At 45.6% G+C, this 17,123-nt stretch overlaps 2 protein-coding genes across 4 annotated transcripts in view; one reads left to right on the top strand and one right to left on the bottom strand.

Moving 5' to 3' along the window:
- The window catches only part of LOC309622095 (uncharacterized protein), a 45,028-nt gene that overhangs the window by 11,482 nt on the left and 16,423 nt on the right, over positions 1–17,123 (bottom strand). For all 3 annotated transcript variants that reach the window (XR_014240485.1, XR_014240486.1, XM_082409272.1), the window contains exon 3: positions 12,323–12,460. Coding sequence is in view for 1 of the 3 variants with exons in the window: in XM_082409272.1 (XP_082265398.1) it covers positions 12,323–12,460 (138 nt within the window). In the remaining 2 variants the exon portion in view is untranslated. The remainder of the gene's footprint in view (positions 1–12,322; positions 12,461–17,123) is intronic.
- LOC309622093 (uncharacterized protein C2orf78-like) lies at positions 3,270–10,193 on the top strand (the record flags this gene model as incomplete). The annotated part of the gene is made up of 3 exons (XM_082409271.1): positions 3,270–3,357; positions 6,250–6,999; positions 8,278–10,193. Coding segments are annotated over 3 exons (2,754 nt in total), but the record flags the coding sequence as incomplete, so codon positions are not given.

Here is a 17,123-nt window from a genome sequence, read left to right as displayed (position 1 = left end):
ACGCCTGCTGCATTGGAAGCGCAGAGTCTTCACCACGGGACCACCGGGGAAGTCCCAGGACTATCACTTTTAAAGGAGAAGGTACAAACCCCTCGGTTCTATGAACTGGAGATTTTTAGTAAGAAGTCAATATATTTGTTGTTAGGCTCATTTTATGTTAGGCTGTCTCCCTGCACAGGATGCAGGCGCCTTGAGGATGGAAGTCATATCCCTCTATAGTACGTCCCTCTTCTTTCTGCTTTGCAGTTTGCTGCTCCACTTGCTCAACCCCACCTAGTAATAACCTATACTTCCCTTGTTCCTGTTTTCCCATCTGGAAAACAGACAAAAGGCAACCAAACAACGCAAAGGTCTCAACAAATAAGGGATATCCAAAACCAGAGATGGCCAGAACTTCTGTACCCCTGATGAAATAGTCCTCATACAAAACCTGATAATCAAATTCCTTAATGCTAGGAATCACAGTGAAAAATAGTATCTGAACTGACTTCTGTCAGATGAGTGAGAACTAAGGTTAATTCAGTGTATCTGAAGCATAGAAAGTGAGGGCAAAAGTGGCACAAGATGGGGCTAGAGAAGCAGAGAGGATTCTAGACCACGCAGAGTCTTAAAGGCCAACAGTGTGTTTTCTATTCTCAAAACAATGCTTGTGAGCGATGTTTATGAGCAACGTTCCAACTTGCTTTGAAGGTTTCTTGTGTGAAGAGTGGATTGGAAGGAAACAAGATATATGGACACCAGTTAGGACCTAATCGCAACAGACAGGCAAGTTCAGTATTAGGAAGTTGAGGAAGAGCTGGCTGACAGATTCCAAAGAAATTCAGGAGATGAACTGAAGCGGGCTTAATGGGGTAGGAGATGGAGGAAAGGAAGGTCTTAGGGAATTCAAGGGTTTACTGCACACATGAGCAAAGTCTCAAAATTAATCATTTGAACGTACAGAGGCGGATCTCCCAAATGACACCGGTTAGGAAGCAACGGTACGCCCTTTAGAATTCCTAGAGACAACACAAATCAACTGTTTCGATGGAAAATTCGGCGGGACTCTTGATTTCCATGGGAATACAGAGAAAAGAGACACTGATCTGGCTTGCAGGTATATTTAGGAAGTTGTTAGCCGGACATCACCTACTAGTATCATGTAAGTAGGCCGTCCGAAGTAGGAAGCTTAGGGGAAAAACCTGGAGGAAAACTTAAAAGCTTAAGCCACACCTCTACACTACACCACCTTTCACAATTTCTTCTCAGATAAGCATCATCCCCATCAGTGAAGAAACTCGTTCGTACCTCATAATAGGAAAAACAGGCCTAAAGATTCAATGTGTGTCTTGGGAGGTCCCATCTATGCGATATCTTCCTGGGACCAGAAAAGGCCCCAGGAAGATCCATCTCTGCACCCCTGAAAGCTTACCACCAAGGAAAATGACTAGGTCCATAGATTTCCTCCCTCAAACCAGCTTACCTCACACATAGATCATTAGCAACTCCGCCCTTACTCACATTATCACAGTCACAAGAGTGGTTAGGGAGAAAAGCACTAACCAGGGGAACTAAAACAGAGGCAATCCAGGCCAAGCTGGGCTGGTGGCAGATATCTTGCTCCTTACGCTCGGGTGCATAATGCGACTCACCACAGTGCCTTTTTCACAGACCCTTTTGAACGTTTCTCCACAGAATCCAACAGCTCAAGTTAGTTCATGACGCTTCAAGGTCAACAATCGTCAAGAGAAAAACATGCAATATGTCTTACAATGTTGGATTCCTTACAAACAGGACAAGGAGATAACCATGTAGACAAAACCAGAGCATTTGAAAACATCTGTATTCTACAAACACACCAGTGAATGCTATAAATAAGGTACTATGACATAAAACAAAATGAAAACTAGATGTGAGACTGTTCTCTTCAGTGTACAGACTTCATGGCAGTTGCTGCACACTATCTAGCTACTTAGATCTTTAACTCTCTGTTCTGTTAATACCAAATGAGGCCCAAGTGTGTCAACCTGTTTCCCACAGAAACCAAAAAGTCTACATGCATCTCTTTTCTCCTGTGCCCTTTCACCTTACCTGCTCCCAATTCTCCACCAACGTCCTCCTCTTTCTCTAATTATTCTCCTCTTCATTTTGCTTGGCCTTGCCCCCAAGCATGCAAGACAGAGAGTCCTAGAGGTCCAAGATTCTAGAGTGGCTGTTTGCAAGGCGGAGGAGATTACAGTAACTGCCACACTGTATATACTTCTGTGCAAAGAAAAAGGGACAGTGTTCAGAATGCCTCTCACATATAACAAGAGCTGGAGATGGCAGGATACCTGTGTGGCCCAAGGAACTAGAGCTAGCAAATTATGGGCCAAACAATTGCAACCAAAGGCTGGAAGAGGAAAGGTCTGCAACCAGCTCTGTCTCCTAGCTCTCTGGTATTTGCTGCCAACGGGCAGAGTCTATTTCGTGAAGCATCAAGCACTGAAAAGAAGACTCCTGCTGCTGGAAGGTGACAGGAAGTAACGTCCAATGCAAGATCAAGGCTTGTCCTCGAAGCAATGCCCATAATGGAAGAGAAAAAAAAAAGAGAAAGCGGAAGAGAAATGTTAAGTCGCAAGTCCAACCTGGCCCCCAGCCTAGCCCAGCCCAAGGAAGGTAGGAGTCAAGGAGAAGAAACTAAAAGAGAAGAGCCTTGGACCACAACATTCTCCACAAGGTACACTCAACAAACTTCACCCTACTCTTGAACCAAGTTACAAAGAGAGCTTCTTAATCCCTACTTTGGCTCCTTAAAAGCTGCTATCAGTTCACTCATTAGACACATATGATTTCAGAACAACTGTAATAGTTCAAACTAGATGGCTCTTTCCTTCCTAAGGATTATTAATTAAAGAAGATCTATATAGCTCTAAGTATATGATACATAAAATAGAATACTCTGTAGAATATAAGTAACTCTTAGTTCAGTGTATTAATGAACGTCTGTAAGAAATGTTGCAATGATTTCCCTAATGGAAGAGCCTGGGGGAGGTAAATCTGTCTTCTAGGATTTCCTCCCCAGAGCTCAGAAACTCAGGTGTTGTTTTAGCTCTCCTACACTCTCTTCACCCAAGCCCGCCTTCCTGTTGGGGATCGGACCTCCCTATTGGCTCTCTCATACCTTTCAACTGCCTGCTTTGTGACATCACTCTCCTACCAAACCTACTACCACTTGGTAGAGTCTTGGGGTTTCCGTGGAGCTGTTTGGACCAGTAACCAGTGACCTCTGTACTGGACACGTGCGCCGTTCAGCTGCAGCCACTCAGACATCCTCTAGTGTTGTCTCCTCATCCCTTGTACCTGCAGTGGATGCTTCCTCTTCTCTGACCATGTCAGGTAAGAAAAGAAACTTTGGAAAGTTTTGCGTTCGATTTCTTTTGCCCCTAAATTGAGTAGGAGATTCAAAATAGCATGGAATAATGAGGGAAAGTATTGAACTACACGTCTGGAGACCTAATTTCACTTTTGACTTTGACGTTTACTATCTGTGTGACTTTGGACAAATCACTGGCTGTCTCACAAAGCCTGTTGCTTTCCTTAACTGTTACGTTAGGATACCACGTTGGGTTGATCACTCTGATCCCCTTCTTTTCCAGTATTGAGCCTTAAAGGGTACCCATGTAGAAAACGAAATCAGACACTTCTCAAGAGTGTTTCAACAGAAACATAGAAAAGCCAGGGGACATAGAAAACTAGCAATATATACCAAGATGTTTCATCTCTAATGGTCTCCCTCCACTAGGATTTCGACTAGTTGAAAAGAGAGAATAGGGAGAGAGGATGGAGAGTACTGGGCTCTACAGGGAGGCACAGAGTCGAGCGTAAGGAAGTTTAGGATGGTTTTCATTAGCACAGGCCAACAGGCACCAAGAGATGGGAGAAAATGTAAGAATGAAGAGGGAAAGCATAGAGGAGCTCTCAAGAAAAACGGAGTTTGCAATGGAATGCTGATGGGAACCAAAGATTTTCAATTAAAGCAGAAACAGCACAGAGGGAAACCTGCTCAGAGCAGGGCAAAACCAAGTTGATGGTAGCAAACCCTTACATTAACAGACTAAGAAGGAAAGTAAGGCCAGAACAGGGGATCACCAGGAAAGGCAGCTTATCAGAAAAGTCATACTCCGTTTTCTTTCTTTTATTGCCTCTCTGAATACAGTTGGCCACTTGACAGTTTTGAATATAAACATTTTAGAAATACGTTTTAGAAATGATGCCTCCTATAAACAAGCAACCACAGTGGTTATCTAGGGGGCTGCTTTTCAGTGTTTTATTCTTTCTAATTTTTAAACTAGGTAGACATTTCACCAATTCAACATTTTAAGTGATATCTTCTAAATTGAATCAGAAGGACTATTTTCCTTGGTGTGATATGTAGGTTCTAAGGCAAGGCTGCTTTTCATTTTTACAGTTATTTCCTTCCTAACACAGAGAGCACATTGATCAACAGCCATCGTTCGCTTGTAGAGCTTAGCTACCGAAGAAGAAGAAGAAAAAGTCAAGCCCCACATCTCTAATTCCCCCCCCCACTTAGGGAATTCCCTGGCGGTCCAGTGCTTAGGACTCGGTGCTTTCACGGCCAGGGCCACGCGGCGCGGCCAAAGAAACAAAACAAACAAACATCCACGTTTATCGAAAACCATATTGTGGAGTCCTGTGGATTTTCTTACATTTGAAAATCTTTTTTAATTGGATTCTAGGCATGATGGTTTTTTGAGGTTTTGGGATGCCATCTTCTTGGATGCTGAAGATGATTCTAATCTAAGTTCTAGGATAAATCCAAAAACCTTCCTGATACATTTTAAGCTTCCTTTCTGCTTATTATATAAGCTATATTCATTGAAATATATATTTCTCCTAGGCTTAATACCTCTTACTTGCTGGGTAAAAATATGAAGGAGCACAATAATGAAACTCTTTTACACTTATTATTTTGCTGTCTGCTTCGTACCGGTTTTCATTGAAATACTTGTCTATATGTGTTGTGGCTACCTATACATGCACATTTATTGCATTCTGTTGCTTGTTATGCATTTTTTACTGACATACCTTCTCTGTCTGTATGCATTGGCTAGGAATTCATTCACCTCTATCACCTCCATCGTGTCTTCTGGTTAATAGTATTCACTAAAATAGAGTGGGCAAAATTCACTTTCATAATATTGCATGGATGGTACAGAATGCCATTTGTTAGTAAATTCATTAGGCTTCGATACTTGCCACATACCCCAGTTTTCATTAATATCTATGGATTTCTTTTTCGTTAACGTAATATGCTTGTCATGATTTTTCTTTGTCTTTCTAGAACTTATTGTATCTTCCTCCATATAAATCATACGCAATAGATCAGCTTATTCATCTATTAATTATTACTGCTATTATTATTGGTGGTGGTGTTATAACCACTTTACAGGTGAGGAATCTGAAGTAATCAGATAACTTTTCCCTTTCCAAAAGCACTTAAGAAATCCACTTTCGGGTAATCATTTTGAGGTAGGATGAGAAACCAGGCTTGAAGAGGGCAAAAATGACTCTTTCAATTCACCAGTTGGACTGAGCTGTACGTCACCTCTAGGTAATAGCGTGGGAACTGCACAAGCAAAGGGAGACACTGAAGACGACAATGGTAACAGCCGTACTGTTTTCTAATGGACAAAAAAAATGCCTATATTATAAGTTCTATTTCTCCTGCTTTCTGGCAGTATCATGCTCAGAGTGGAGTCCTGGCAAGGAAGTCAGGATACTTAGGTTCTGAAACCTGGTAATGATACTAACATAATGAGAGAACTTGAACAAGTCAACCCGACCTCTCTGAGCCTCAGTTTCCTTACTCACGAAATGAGACTGAGAACATCGAAGTTCTCTAAGGGCCTCCTAGTTCTAAAATGCTTCCAGTCTAGGAAATAGCATAGAAGTCAATACGAGTGCAGGCTGAAGGGAAAGACAGGGCAGGGAGAAGGTTGCTTCCAGCCTAGAGAACAATCTCTGAACCACACCACTTGGCTCTTCTGCCCGTCTGTGCCCAAGATGGGAGCACAGGCAGTGAATAGAGAAGAGTGGAAAACTGCTCAGTCCTTACAGCCATCATTAACTGTCTGATTTTGGGTTTCTCAGGAAGTAGTGATAGTAGAGGTGTCCTGATAGCAAGAACCTTCAGATGATGCCGTTCCTCAAACGTAGTGAGAATTTCTCAACCTCCCTGAGTTTTTCATGACCCTCTTGTTCTTACAGAAAATTTCCAACATCCATCTCTACTTGGAACTCTAAATTCTCTGCAGCATTCTCCTCCTGTGGTGAGCAATGCAACTTCCCTAACACGAAGTGTCTGCAACTTCTCCAGAGTCTCTGCCCCTGCCGTCAGTTCGGCATCGGCTACCGGTACCCCTTTCCAGACACTCATGGGTAGTGCCTACCTTTACCAACATTCTAGCACGACTATGTTATCTGGAGTTACTGACCACAGCCAGATCTCCACTTCAGCTGCTTCCTATCCAGGTGTTCTTGAGTGGGACATCACAGCAAGCATTGAAAAGAATTCTTCTTCACTCGGAGACTTTACTCTGGCACTCACTGACCGCCACACAGCTGCCTCCTCCATGTTTCTGGCAGCCCAGTATGATAAAACTTCAGACGCCAAGAACATGGTCCCTCTACATCCATCGCTTTCTGCCAGCCTTGCTCAGGGAACACCATCTCAGATTCCAAATCAGGGGCAGAGCCGCCTGTCACTTCCCTGCCAGGACGGAAGCCAGGTATATTACTATAACCAAGGCACACTGGGGTCTTTACTGTATGGAGAACTTGGCTCCTGCCCGCAATCCTACGGCTCGGCGTCATACACAGGAAGTCGGGCCTCTGGGCAACCAGAAATGGGAATGGGACTGAAGGAGATTCAGCCCACAAATATCCGACCACCAGCTTCCACCTCTGCAGTCTGCCACCCTGTGTCTGCTCAACGCATCACAGAAACAAGTTTTCAAGGTGAGTATAACAAACGCCAGAGAAAGTTGAAGAATGAGGTCGGCACTCAAAAATGGGGTCAAATCGACAGCTGGGAAGGGGTGTAGAGGCAGGTAGAATTTAGATCCTGAGCCTTTAATAACCACTACCTTCGCTCAGTGCCCTCTGTTTTTAGACTCTCTATGAGAACACCTAGGGCTTCCCTGGTGGCGCCGTGGTTAAGAATCCGCCTGCCAATGCAATGCGGGGGACACGGGTTCGAGCCCTGGTCTGCGAAGATCCCACATGCCGTGCAGCAACTAAGCGCATGTGCCACAACGACGGAGCCTGCATTCTAGAGCCCGTGAGCCTCAACTACCGAAGCCCACGTGCCTACAGCCCATGCTCCGCAACAAGAGAAGCCACCGCGATGAGAAGCCCGCACACCGCAACCGAGAGTAGCCCCCGCTAGCCGCCAACTAGAGAAAGCCCGTGCACAGCAATGAGAGACCCAGTGCAGCCAAAAAAATAAATACGTAGAATAAATAAGTTCAAACAGTAAATAAATACATAAACATAAATTACAAAAAAAAGAACACCTAATGCAGGTGGGAAGGTGGGAGGGCCACTGTAGAGGTCATCTATGCTACATGTACAAGAACGCCGAGAGCACACCAATCGGTACCACACTTTTCACTGCTGTAGCCGATCGTTCCCCCTGTACTGCCACACTGTAGCACTCCCTTCCCTCATCTACTGCTATAGTCTCTTCGGAAGGTGTTTCAGAACTCTTGTTATGTGAGTGCCAGTTGAACTGTCCTCACTTCCTTCATTTATACCAGGATTGAAGACCTTGTGGTCCGAGATCCTGTCCAGAGAGCAAGCAGGCTAAGACTCTGTCTTTGTTGATGTGTTTCATCAGCAAGGGCTCTACCCCCTCTCCTAGTTCATGGTGTGACGTGTTCTTGGCCTCTCGGGAAAGTGGGGAGAATGGAAAGGACCCTATATGAGAATGCTAGGCTTTGTAAAACATTTCAGGTTTTTAAAAATAAGACTCATTTTGTATTGGACTTATAACAGTCCTATGAAATACAAAGCGAGCCGAGAATCAGTGACAGGAAAGGCTCACCAGTAAGAATTACAACAGTCACCGCTTACCTCGTAGCATACGGCACTGTCCGTGATCCTTAAGAAGAGTTAGTAGAAATGCCTTGCCCATCTTGCCCCTGAACCCCTTGAAAGGTACATGACTGCTGTGTTGGTGTTTAGGGGGAGCATCTCACTTACCAGGGACTGACTTCTCCCTTGATCCCTTTGTAGGGATGGAGACCTCCCCCCTGGTGATGAAAAATTCCCTGGGATTGCAACCTCCAAGCCAGACGTTTTGTGTGACACAAAGTCAAGAACTCCCCAAGTCCTGCAGTAGCAGAAACAGCCACATACTTGAGAGTAACCCACCATCTGAACTTGGGGACATTTCAGTGACAGCTCCAGTCCAGAGTGCCAGGCGTCTCCTGGCCCTGCCTCCAGCTCCAAGCCAGGGACAAATAGAGAGTAAGCACGTGGATGATATCAAAACCAAGCTTTCAAAGCCTCTGGATGCCTACCAGATCCCAACAGAGAACCAAGATCCTCCACTACTCCCTTTAGGAATCCCTGATATTCACCAGCCGCTGGCCTGCACCGATCCCCTCAGCCAAGAGGAGCAGCCTGGTTCTGAAAATGCTGATCTGGGAGAGAACAGCCGGAGTCGTCAGGACCTAGGGACACTTGAAAATGGGATTGAACCTAGCAGTGGTCTTGCAGACATTACTACACTGGCGGAGGATATTCACCTTCCCCAGCTCTTTAATCCTTTGAAAGATCTTGATCAATCCCAAGGTCCCAACGTGATCAAAGCTAAAGACACCAGAGCCATTAAGGTGAATCAGGTGCAGGAAAAGCCAAGTGTCATAAAGGTTCCCTCTGATCAACCCAGGAAGAACAAACAGAAAGCCTCTGAGCCTATCAGTGGCGCTCCCAAGGCCAAAATCCAGCCAAAGAATCCAGAGTGCCTGTTAGGGGGAGAAGTGGTTATATGCCACGCTGCAGTCAGTGACAGGGCTCCTGTGAACACGGCCAAGCACTCTCAAGGCAAACCTCAGAAAGCTGCATCCAGAAAGATCAGCAAAACTAAGAGCCACGGGCAGGAAAAGACCAAAAGGACCAGAGGGAGAAACAAGGCTGAGGAGAACAAGCAGTCAGGGAACAAAGTCAAGACAGAAGAGAAGCCAGCAATCCCCCACACGAAGCGAAAGGAACACCAAACTGAGCTTCTCCAACAGAGCTTTCAAAAGCCTCGAACCTCCCTTGGCGTGCGCATGCTGGAGTCTGTGAAGGTTCTTCATGCGCTGGGGAAGAAGAATGAGACGAAAACTGGGCTCTCTTCCTGTCGGCTCTTGGGAAAGTCAAGCAACCCCAAAGACCCCCAGCCACCCCCAGCTATCCAGCCATGGCGGCATACCCCACGTGAGGGGAAGGGTCCTGAGAAAACGCAAGTCCAAGCCCAGAAACCAGACAGCAGTGCTGAAACAGAGTGTCCGTCTCCAGCCCAGTATGAGCGGCCTCCTCCTGGGAAGGTCAAGTTGATACCTCTGCCTTTTTCTGCCTGGGACAAGCCTCAAGCTCGACCCGCTCCTCGGAGGCCACAGTCTCTGGCCTCACATCGGCCTGCTGGGGCTTACCGTGCCCAGCCTGGTTCTACTGACTCAGCTCAACCTGCTGCAGCCAATTCATCCCAGCCAGCTCCTGCCTCTTTGCCAGGCCCCGCCAAACCAGCTCAGCCAACTGTGACCAACCCAACCCAACCGGCTTGGACCAACCATACCCAGCCTCGTGTCCCTCAGTCTGCTGCTCCTAGGCCTGCACCCTCCAAAACTTCATCTGGCGCTCCTCTCCAGCGGGAGCCTGTTCCCCCTGCTGTGAATAAGCGCCAGTCCCCACCCAAGCTCCAAACCCAATTTCTACTCCAAGACTTCAGCAAGCAACGAGTTCCATGGAGGGAACCCAACGTGCCTGAGCCAGTCATGTCAAAGCCCATCGAACAAGAGCAGAGGCCAGAGCGAGAGGCCATGAAGAGGCGGGCTCAACAACAACGGGAGAATGCTGCCAGATACACCTCTTCGGGCAAGCTGCAATTTTTCACCGAGAGGGAAAACGAAATGGAAATTGCCGACTACTACGGATACGTCAAGTGAGAGCTGCTAGGATTCTTGGTGCCACCTTGGCTACCAGCTGTTCTTCCATACACAGGTAAGACAGGTATAGAACTGAATAAGTAAATGGAATACAATTAATAGACGAGTAACAAACCTTTCGAATTTTCAGATGCTGCTAACTGGGGCGTGAGAAAGGAAGGACTGAAAGTTGGATGGGAGAATGAAGGAAAGGGGTAAAAACTGAGCAAAGAGGAAGGAACTTGGCCCAGGGCTAGGAAGGCCAAAAGAGACGTATGGATTTAGGAAAGGAAGCAGGAGCGAGGATGAAATGGCAGAAGTAAAAAGCAGGGTCAGAGGTCTGGGTTGAAAGAACACAATTGGAGTAGAGTTGAAGGTGACAGAAGATGAGTCTAGGTTTACTAGGAGAAATAGAAAAAGTCTCTCGGGGACGCTGGCCTTAAGTCTCACAACCACCAGATAGGTATTTCAGAAAACAAGAGGTTCAGGACACATCTCTGAAAGGTCTGAGTTGCCTTATTCAGGTGTGACTGTAGTGGGGGAATAGGGAAATCTACCAGAGAAGTGGCTAGGGCTCAGAGTTATCCTAGGGGCAGCTGACGACAGGGGCAGAGCCAAGGGAACTGCTGGATCAGGAGGCCCACGAACAAAGCAGGGGCATAGCCGCCTGTCACTTCCCTGCCAGGAAGGAAGCCAGGTATATTACTATAACCAAGGCACACTGGGGTCTTTACTGTATGGAGAACTTGGCTCCTGCCCGCAATCCTACGGCTCGGCGTCACACACAGGAAGTAGGGCCTCTGGGCAACCAGAAATGGGAATGGGACTGAAGGAGATTCAGCCCACAAATATCCGACCACCAGCTTCCACCTCTGCAGTCTGCCACCCTGTGTCTGCTCAACGCATCACAGAAACAAGTTTTCAAGGTGAGTATACAGACGGCAGAGAAAAGTTGAACAATGAGGTCAGCATTCAAAAATGGGGTCAAATCGACAGCTGGGAAGGGGTGTAGAGACAGGTAGAATTTAGATCCTGAGCCTTTAATAACCACTACCTTCTCTCAGTGCTCTCTGTTTTTAGACTCTATATGAGAACACCTAGGGCTTCCCTGGTGGCGCCTGCCAATGCAGGGGACACGGGTTCGAGCCCTGGTCTGCGAAGATCCCACATGCCGTGCAGCAACTAAGCGCATGTGCCACAACGACGGAGCCTGCATTCTAGAGCCCGTGAGCCTCAACTACCGAAGCCCACGTGCCTACAGCCCATGCTCCGCAACAAGAGAAGCCACCGCGATGAGAAGCCCGCACACCGCAACCGAGAGTAGCCCCCGCTAGCCGCCAACTAGAGAAAGCCCGTGCACAGCAATGAGAGACCCAGTGCAGCCAAAAAAATAAATACGTAGAATAAATAAGTTCAAACAGTAAATAAATACATAAACATAAATTACAAAAAAAAAGAACACCTAATGCAGGTGGGAAGGTGGGAGGGCCACTGTAGAGGTCATCTATGCTACATGTACAAGAACCCCGAGAGCACACCAATCGGTACCACACTTTTCACTGCTGTAGCCGATCATTCCCCCTGTACTGCCACACTGTAGCACTCCCTTCCCTCATCTACTGCTATAGTCTCTTTGGAAGGTGTTTCCGAACTCTTGTTATCAGAGTGCCAGTTGAACTGTCCTCACTTCCTTCATTTATACCAGGATTGAAGACCTTGTGGTCCGAGATCCTGTCCAGAGAGCAAGCAGGCTAAGGCTCTGTCTTTGTTGATGCATTTCATCAGAAAGGGCTCTACCCCCTCTCCTAGTTCATGGTGTGAAGTGTTCTTGGCCTCTCGGGAAAGTGGGGAGAATGGAAAGGACCCTATATGAGAATGCTAGGCTCTGTAAAACATTTCAGGTTTTTAAAAATAAGACTCATTTTGTATTGGACTGACAACAGTCCTATGAAATACAAAGAAGGCGGAGAATCAGTGACAGGAAAGGATCACCAGTAAGAACTACAGCAGTCACCGCTTACCTCGTAGCATAGGGCACTGTCCGTGATCCTTAAGAAGAGTTAGTAGAAATGCCTTGCCCATCTTGCCCCTGAACCCCTTGAAAGGTACACGACTGCTGTGTTGGTGTTTAGGGGGAGCATCTCACTTACCAGGGACTGACTTCTCCCTTGATTCCTCTGTAGTGATGGAGACTTCCCCGCTGATGAAAAATTCCCTGGGATTGCAACCTCCAAGCCAGACAGCTTTCCTATGGAATGACAGAGAACTTGTCAAGGTGAAACACCAGTCTGCGGGAGAAAGGGAAGAAGAGAATGATGGAAATCGTTTCTGGGAAACTATTTTTACATTATGTGTTGTTTGTTCCCGGTAAATAAACTGAAATCTTCTTAACAGTACAACAAAATCTAAACCACTAAAGCCAACAATACAGGAGTATAACGTTCGACAAAAATTTCTTTGGCTGCGCAGCATGTGGGATCTTAGCTCCCCAACCAGGGATTGAACCCACGCCTGCTGCATTGGAAGCGCAGAGTCTTCACCACGGGACCACCGGGGAAGTCCCAGGACTATCACTTTTAAAGGAGAAGGTACAAACCCCTCGGTTCTATGAACTGGAGATTTTTAGTAAGAAGTCAATATATTTGTTGTTAGGCACATTTTATGTTAGGCTGTCTCCCTGCACAGGATGCAGGCGCCTTGAGAATGGAAGTCATATCCCTCTATAGTACGTCCCTCTTCTTTCTGCTTTGCAGTTTGCTGCTCCACTTGTTCAACCCCACCTAGTAATAACCTATACTTCCCTTGTTCCTGTTTTCCCATCTGGAAAACAGACAAAAGGCAACCAAACAACGCAAAGGTCTCAACAAATAAGGGATATCCAAAACCAGAGATGGCCAGAACTTCTGTACCCCTGATGAAATAGTCCTCATACAAAACCTGATAATCAAATTCCTTAATGCTAGGAATCACAGTGAAAAATAGTATCTGAACTGACTTCTGTCAGATGAGTGAGAACTAAGGTTAATTCAGTGTATCTGAAGCATAGAAAGTGAGGGCAAAAGTGGCACAAGATGGGACTAGAGAAGCAGAGAGGATTCTAGACCACGCAGAGTCTTAAAGGCCAACAGTGTGTTTTCTATTCTCAAAACAATGCTTGTGAGCGATGTTTATGAGCAACGTTCCAACTTGCTTTCAAGGTCTCTTGTGTGAAGAGTGGATTGGAAGGAAACAAGATATATGGACACCAGTTAGGACCTAATCGCAACAGACAGGCAAGTTCAGTATTAGGAAGTTGAGGAAGAGCTGGCTGACAGATTCCAAAGAAATTCAGGAGATGAACTGAAGCGGGCTTAATGGGGTAGGAGATGGAGGAAAGGAAGGTCTTAGGGAATTCAAGGGTTTACTGCACACATGAGCAAAGTCTCAAAATTAATCATTTGAACGTACAGAGGCGGATCTCCCAAATGACACCGGTTAGGAAGCAACGGTACGCCCTTTAGAATTCCTAGAGACAACACAAATCAACTGTTTCGATGGAAAATTCGGCGGGACTCTTGATTTCCATGGGAATACAGAGAAAAGAGACACTGATCTGGCTTGCAGGTATATTTAGGAAGCTGTTAGCCGGACATCACCTACTAGTATCATGTAAGTAGGCCGTCCGAAGTAGGAAGCTTAGGGGAAAAACCTGGAGGAAAACTTAAAAGCTTAAGCCACACCTCTACACTACACCACCTTTCACAATTTCTTCTCAGATAAGCATCATCCCCATCAGTGAAGAAACTCGTTCGTACCTCATAATAGGAAAAACAGGCCTAAAGATTCAATGTGTGTCTTGGGAGGTCCCATCTATGCGATATCTTCCTGGGACCAGAAAAGGCCCCAGGAAGATCCATCTCTGCACCCCTGAAAGCTTACCACCAAGGAAAATGACTAGGTCCATAGATTTCCTCCCTCAAACCAGCTTACCTCACACATAGATCATTAGCAACTCCGCCCTTACTCACATTATCACAGTCACAAGAGTGGTTAGGGAGAAAAGCACTAACCAGGGGAACTAAAACAGAGGCAATCCAGGCCAAGCTGGGCTGGTGGCAGATATCTTGCTCCTTACGCTCGGGTGCATAATGCGACTCACCACAGTGCCTTTTTCACAGACCCTTTTGAACGTTTCTCCACAGAATCCAACAGCTCAAGTTAGTTCATGACGCTTCAAGGTCAACAATCGTCAAGAGAAAAACATGCAATATGTCTTACAATGTTGGATTCCTTACAAACAGGACAAGGAGATAACCATGTAGACAAAACCAGAGCATTTGAAAACATCTGTATTCTACAAACACACCAGTGAATGCTATAAATAAGGTACTATGACATAAAACAAAATGAAAACTAGATGTGAGACTGTTCTCTTCAGTGTACAGACTTCATGGCAGTTGCTGCACACTATCTAGCTACTTAGATCTTTAACTCTCTGTTCTGTTAATACCAAATGAGGCCCAAGTGTGTCAACCTGTTTCCCACAGAAACCAAAAAGTCTACATGCATCTCTTTTCTCCTGTGCCCTTTCACCTTACCTGCTCCCAATTCTCCACCAACGTCCTCCTCTTTCTCTAATTATTCTCCTCTTCATTTTGCTTGGCCTTGCCCCCAAGCATGCAAGACAGAGAGTCCTAGAGGTCCAAGATTCTAGAGTGGCTGTTTGCAAGGCGGAGGAGATTACAGTAACTGCCACACTGTATATACTTCTGTGCAAAGAAAAAGGGACAGTGTTCAGAATGTCTCTCACATATAACAAGAGCTGGAGATGGCAGGATACCTGTGTGGCCCAAGGAACTAGAGCTAGCAAATTATGGGCCAAACAATTGCAACCAAAGGCTGGAAGAGGAAAGGTCTGCAACCAGCTCTGTCTCCTAGCTCTCTGGTATTTGCTGCCAACGGGCAGAGTCTATTTCGTGAAGCATCAAGCACTGAAAAGAAGACTCCTGCTGCTGGAAGGTGACAGGAAGTAACGTCCAATGCAAGATCAAGGCTTGTCCTCGAAGCAATGCCCATAATGGAAGAAAAAAAAAAAAGAGAAAGCGGAAGAGAAACGTTAAGTCGCAAGTCCAACCTGGCCCCCAGCCTAGCCCAGCCCAAGGAAGGTAGGAGTCAAGGAGAAGAAACTAAAAGAGAAGAGCCTTGGACCACAACATTCTCCACAAGGTACACTCAAGAAACTTCACCCTACTCTTGAACCAAGTTACAAAGAGAGCTTCTTAATCCCTACTTTGGCTCCTTAAAAGCTGCTATCAGTTCACTCATTAGACACATATGATTTCAGAACAACTGTAATAGTTCAAACTAGATGGCTCTTTCCTTCCTAAGGATTATTAATTAAAGAAGATCTATATAGCTCTAAGTATATGATACATAAAATAGAATACTCTGTAGAATATAAGTAACTCTTAGTTCAGTGTATTAATGAACGTCTGTAAGAAATGTGGCAATGATTTCCCTAATGGAAGAGCCTGGGGGAGGTAAATCTGTCTTCTAGGATTTCCTCCCCAGAGCTCAGAAACTCAGGTGTTGTTTTAGCTCTCCTACACTCTCTTCACCCAAGCCCGCCTTCCTGTTGGGGATCGGACCTCCCTATTGGCTCTCTCATACCTTTCAACTGCCTGCTTTGTGACATCACTCTCCTACCAAACCTACTACCACTTGGTAGAGTCTTGGGGTTTCCGTGGAGCTGTTTGGACCAGTAACCAGTGACCTCTGTACTGGACACGTGCGCCGTTCAGCTGCAGCCACTCGGACATCCTCTAGTGTTGTCTCCTCATCCCTTGTACCTGCAGTGGATGCTTCCTCTTCTCTGACCATGTCAGGTAAGAAAAGAAACTTTGGAAAGTTTTGCGTTCGATTTCTTTTGCCCCTAAATTGAGTAAGTAGGAGATTCAAAATAGCATGGAATAATGAGGGAAAGTATTGAACTACAAGTCTGGAGGCCTAATTTCAGTTTTGACTTTGACGTTTACTATCTGTGTGACTTTGGACAAATCACTGGCTGTCTCACAAAGCCTGTTGCTTTCCTTAACTGTTACGTTAGGATACCACGTTGGGTTGATCACTCTGATCCCCTTCTTTTCCAGTATTGAGCCTTAAAGGGTACCCATGTAGAAAACGAAATCAGACACTTCTCAAGAGTGTTTCAACAGAAACATAGAAAAGCCAGGGGACATAGAAAACTAGCAATATATACCAAGATGTTTCATCTCTAATGGTCTCCCTCCACTAGGATTTCGACTAGTTGAAAAGAGAGAATAGGGAGAGAGGATGGAGAGTACTGGGCTCTACAGGGAGGCACAGAGTCGAGCGTAAGGAAGTTTAGGATGGTTTTCATTAGCACAGGCCAACAGGCACCAAGAGATGGGAGAAAATGTAAGAATGAAGAGGGAAAGCATAGAGGAGCTCTCAAGAAAAACGGAGTTTGCAATGGAATGCTGATGGGAACCAAAGATTTTCAATTAAAGCAGAAACAGCACAGAGGGAAACCTGCTCAGAGCAGGGCAAAACCAAGTTGATGGTAGCAAACCCTTACATTAACAGACTAAGAAGGAAAGTAAGGCCAGAACAGGGGATCACCAGGAAAGGCAGCTTATCAGAAAAGTCATACTCCGTTTTCTTTCTTTTATTGCCTCTCTGAATACAGTTGGCCACTTGACAGTTTTGAATATAAACATTTTAGAAATACGTTTTAGAAATGATGCCTCCTATAAACAAGCAACCACAGTGGTTATCTAGGGGGCTGCTTTTCAGTGTTTTATTCTTTCTAATTTTTAAACTAGGTAGACATTTCACCAATTCAACATTTTAAGTGATATCTTCTAAATTGAATCAGAAGGACTATTTTCCTTGGTGTGATATGTAGGTTCTAAGGCAAGGCTGCTTTTCATTTTTACAGTTATTTCCTTC

Source organism: Balaenoptera borealis (assembly GCF_965194805.1).
Source record: "Balaenoptera borealis genome assembly, contig: HAP1_SCAFFOLD_1513, whole genome shotgun sequence".
Taxonomy (NCBI): domain Eukaryota; kingdom Metazoa; phylum Chordata; class Mammalia; order Artiodactyla; family Balaenopteridae; genus Balaenoptera; species Balaenoptera borealis.
Note: the sequence above shows the minus strand (reverse complement) of the source record. Positions and strands in the feature narration are given on the sequence as shown.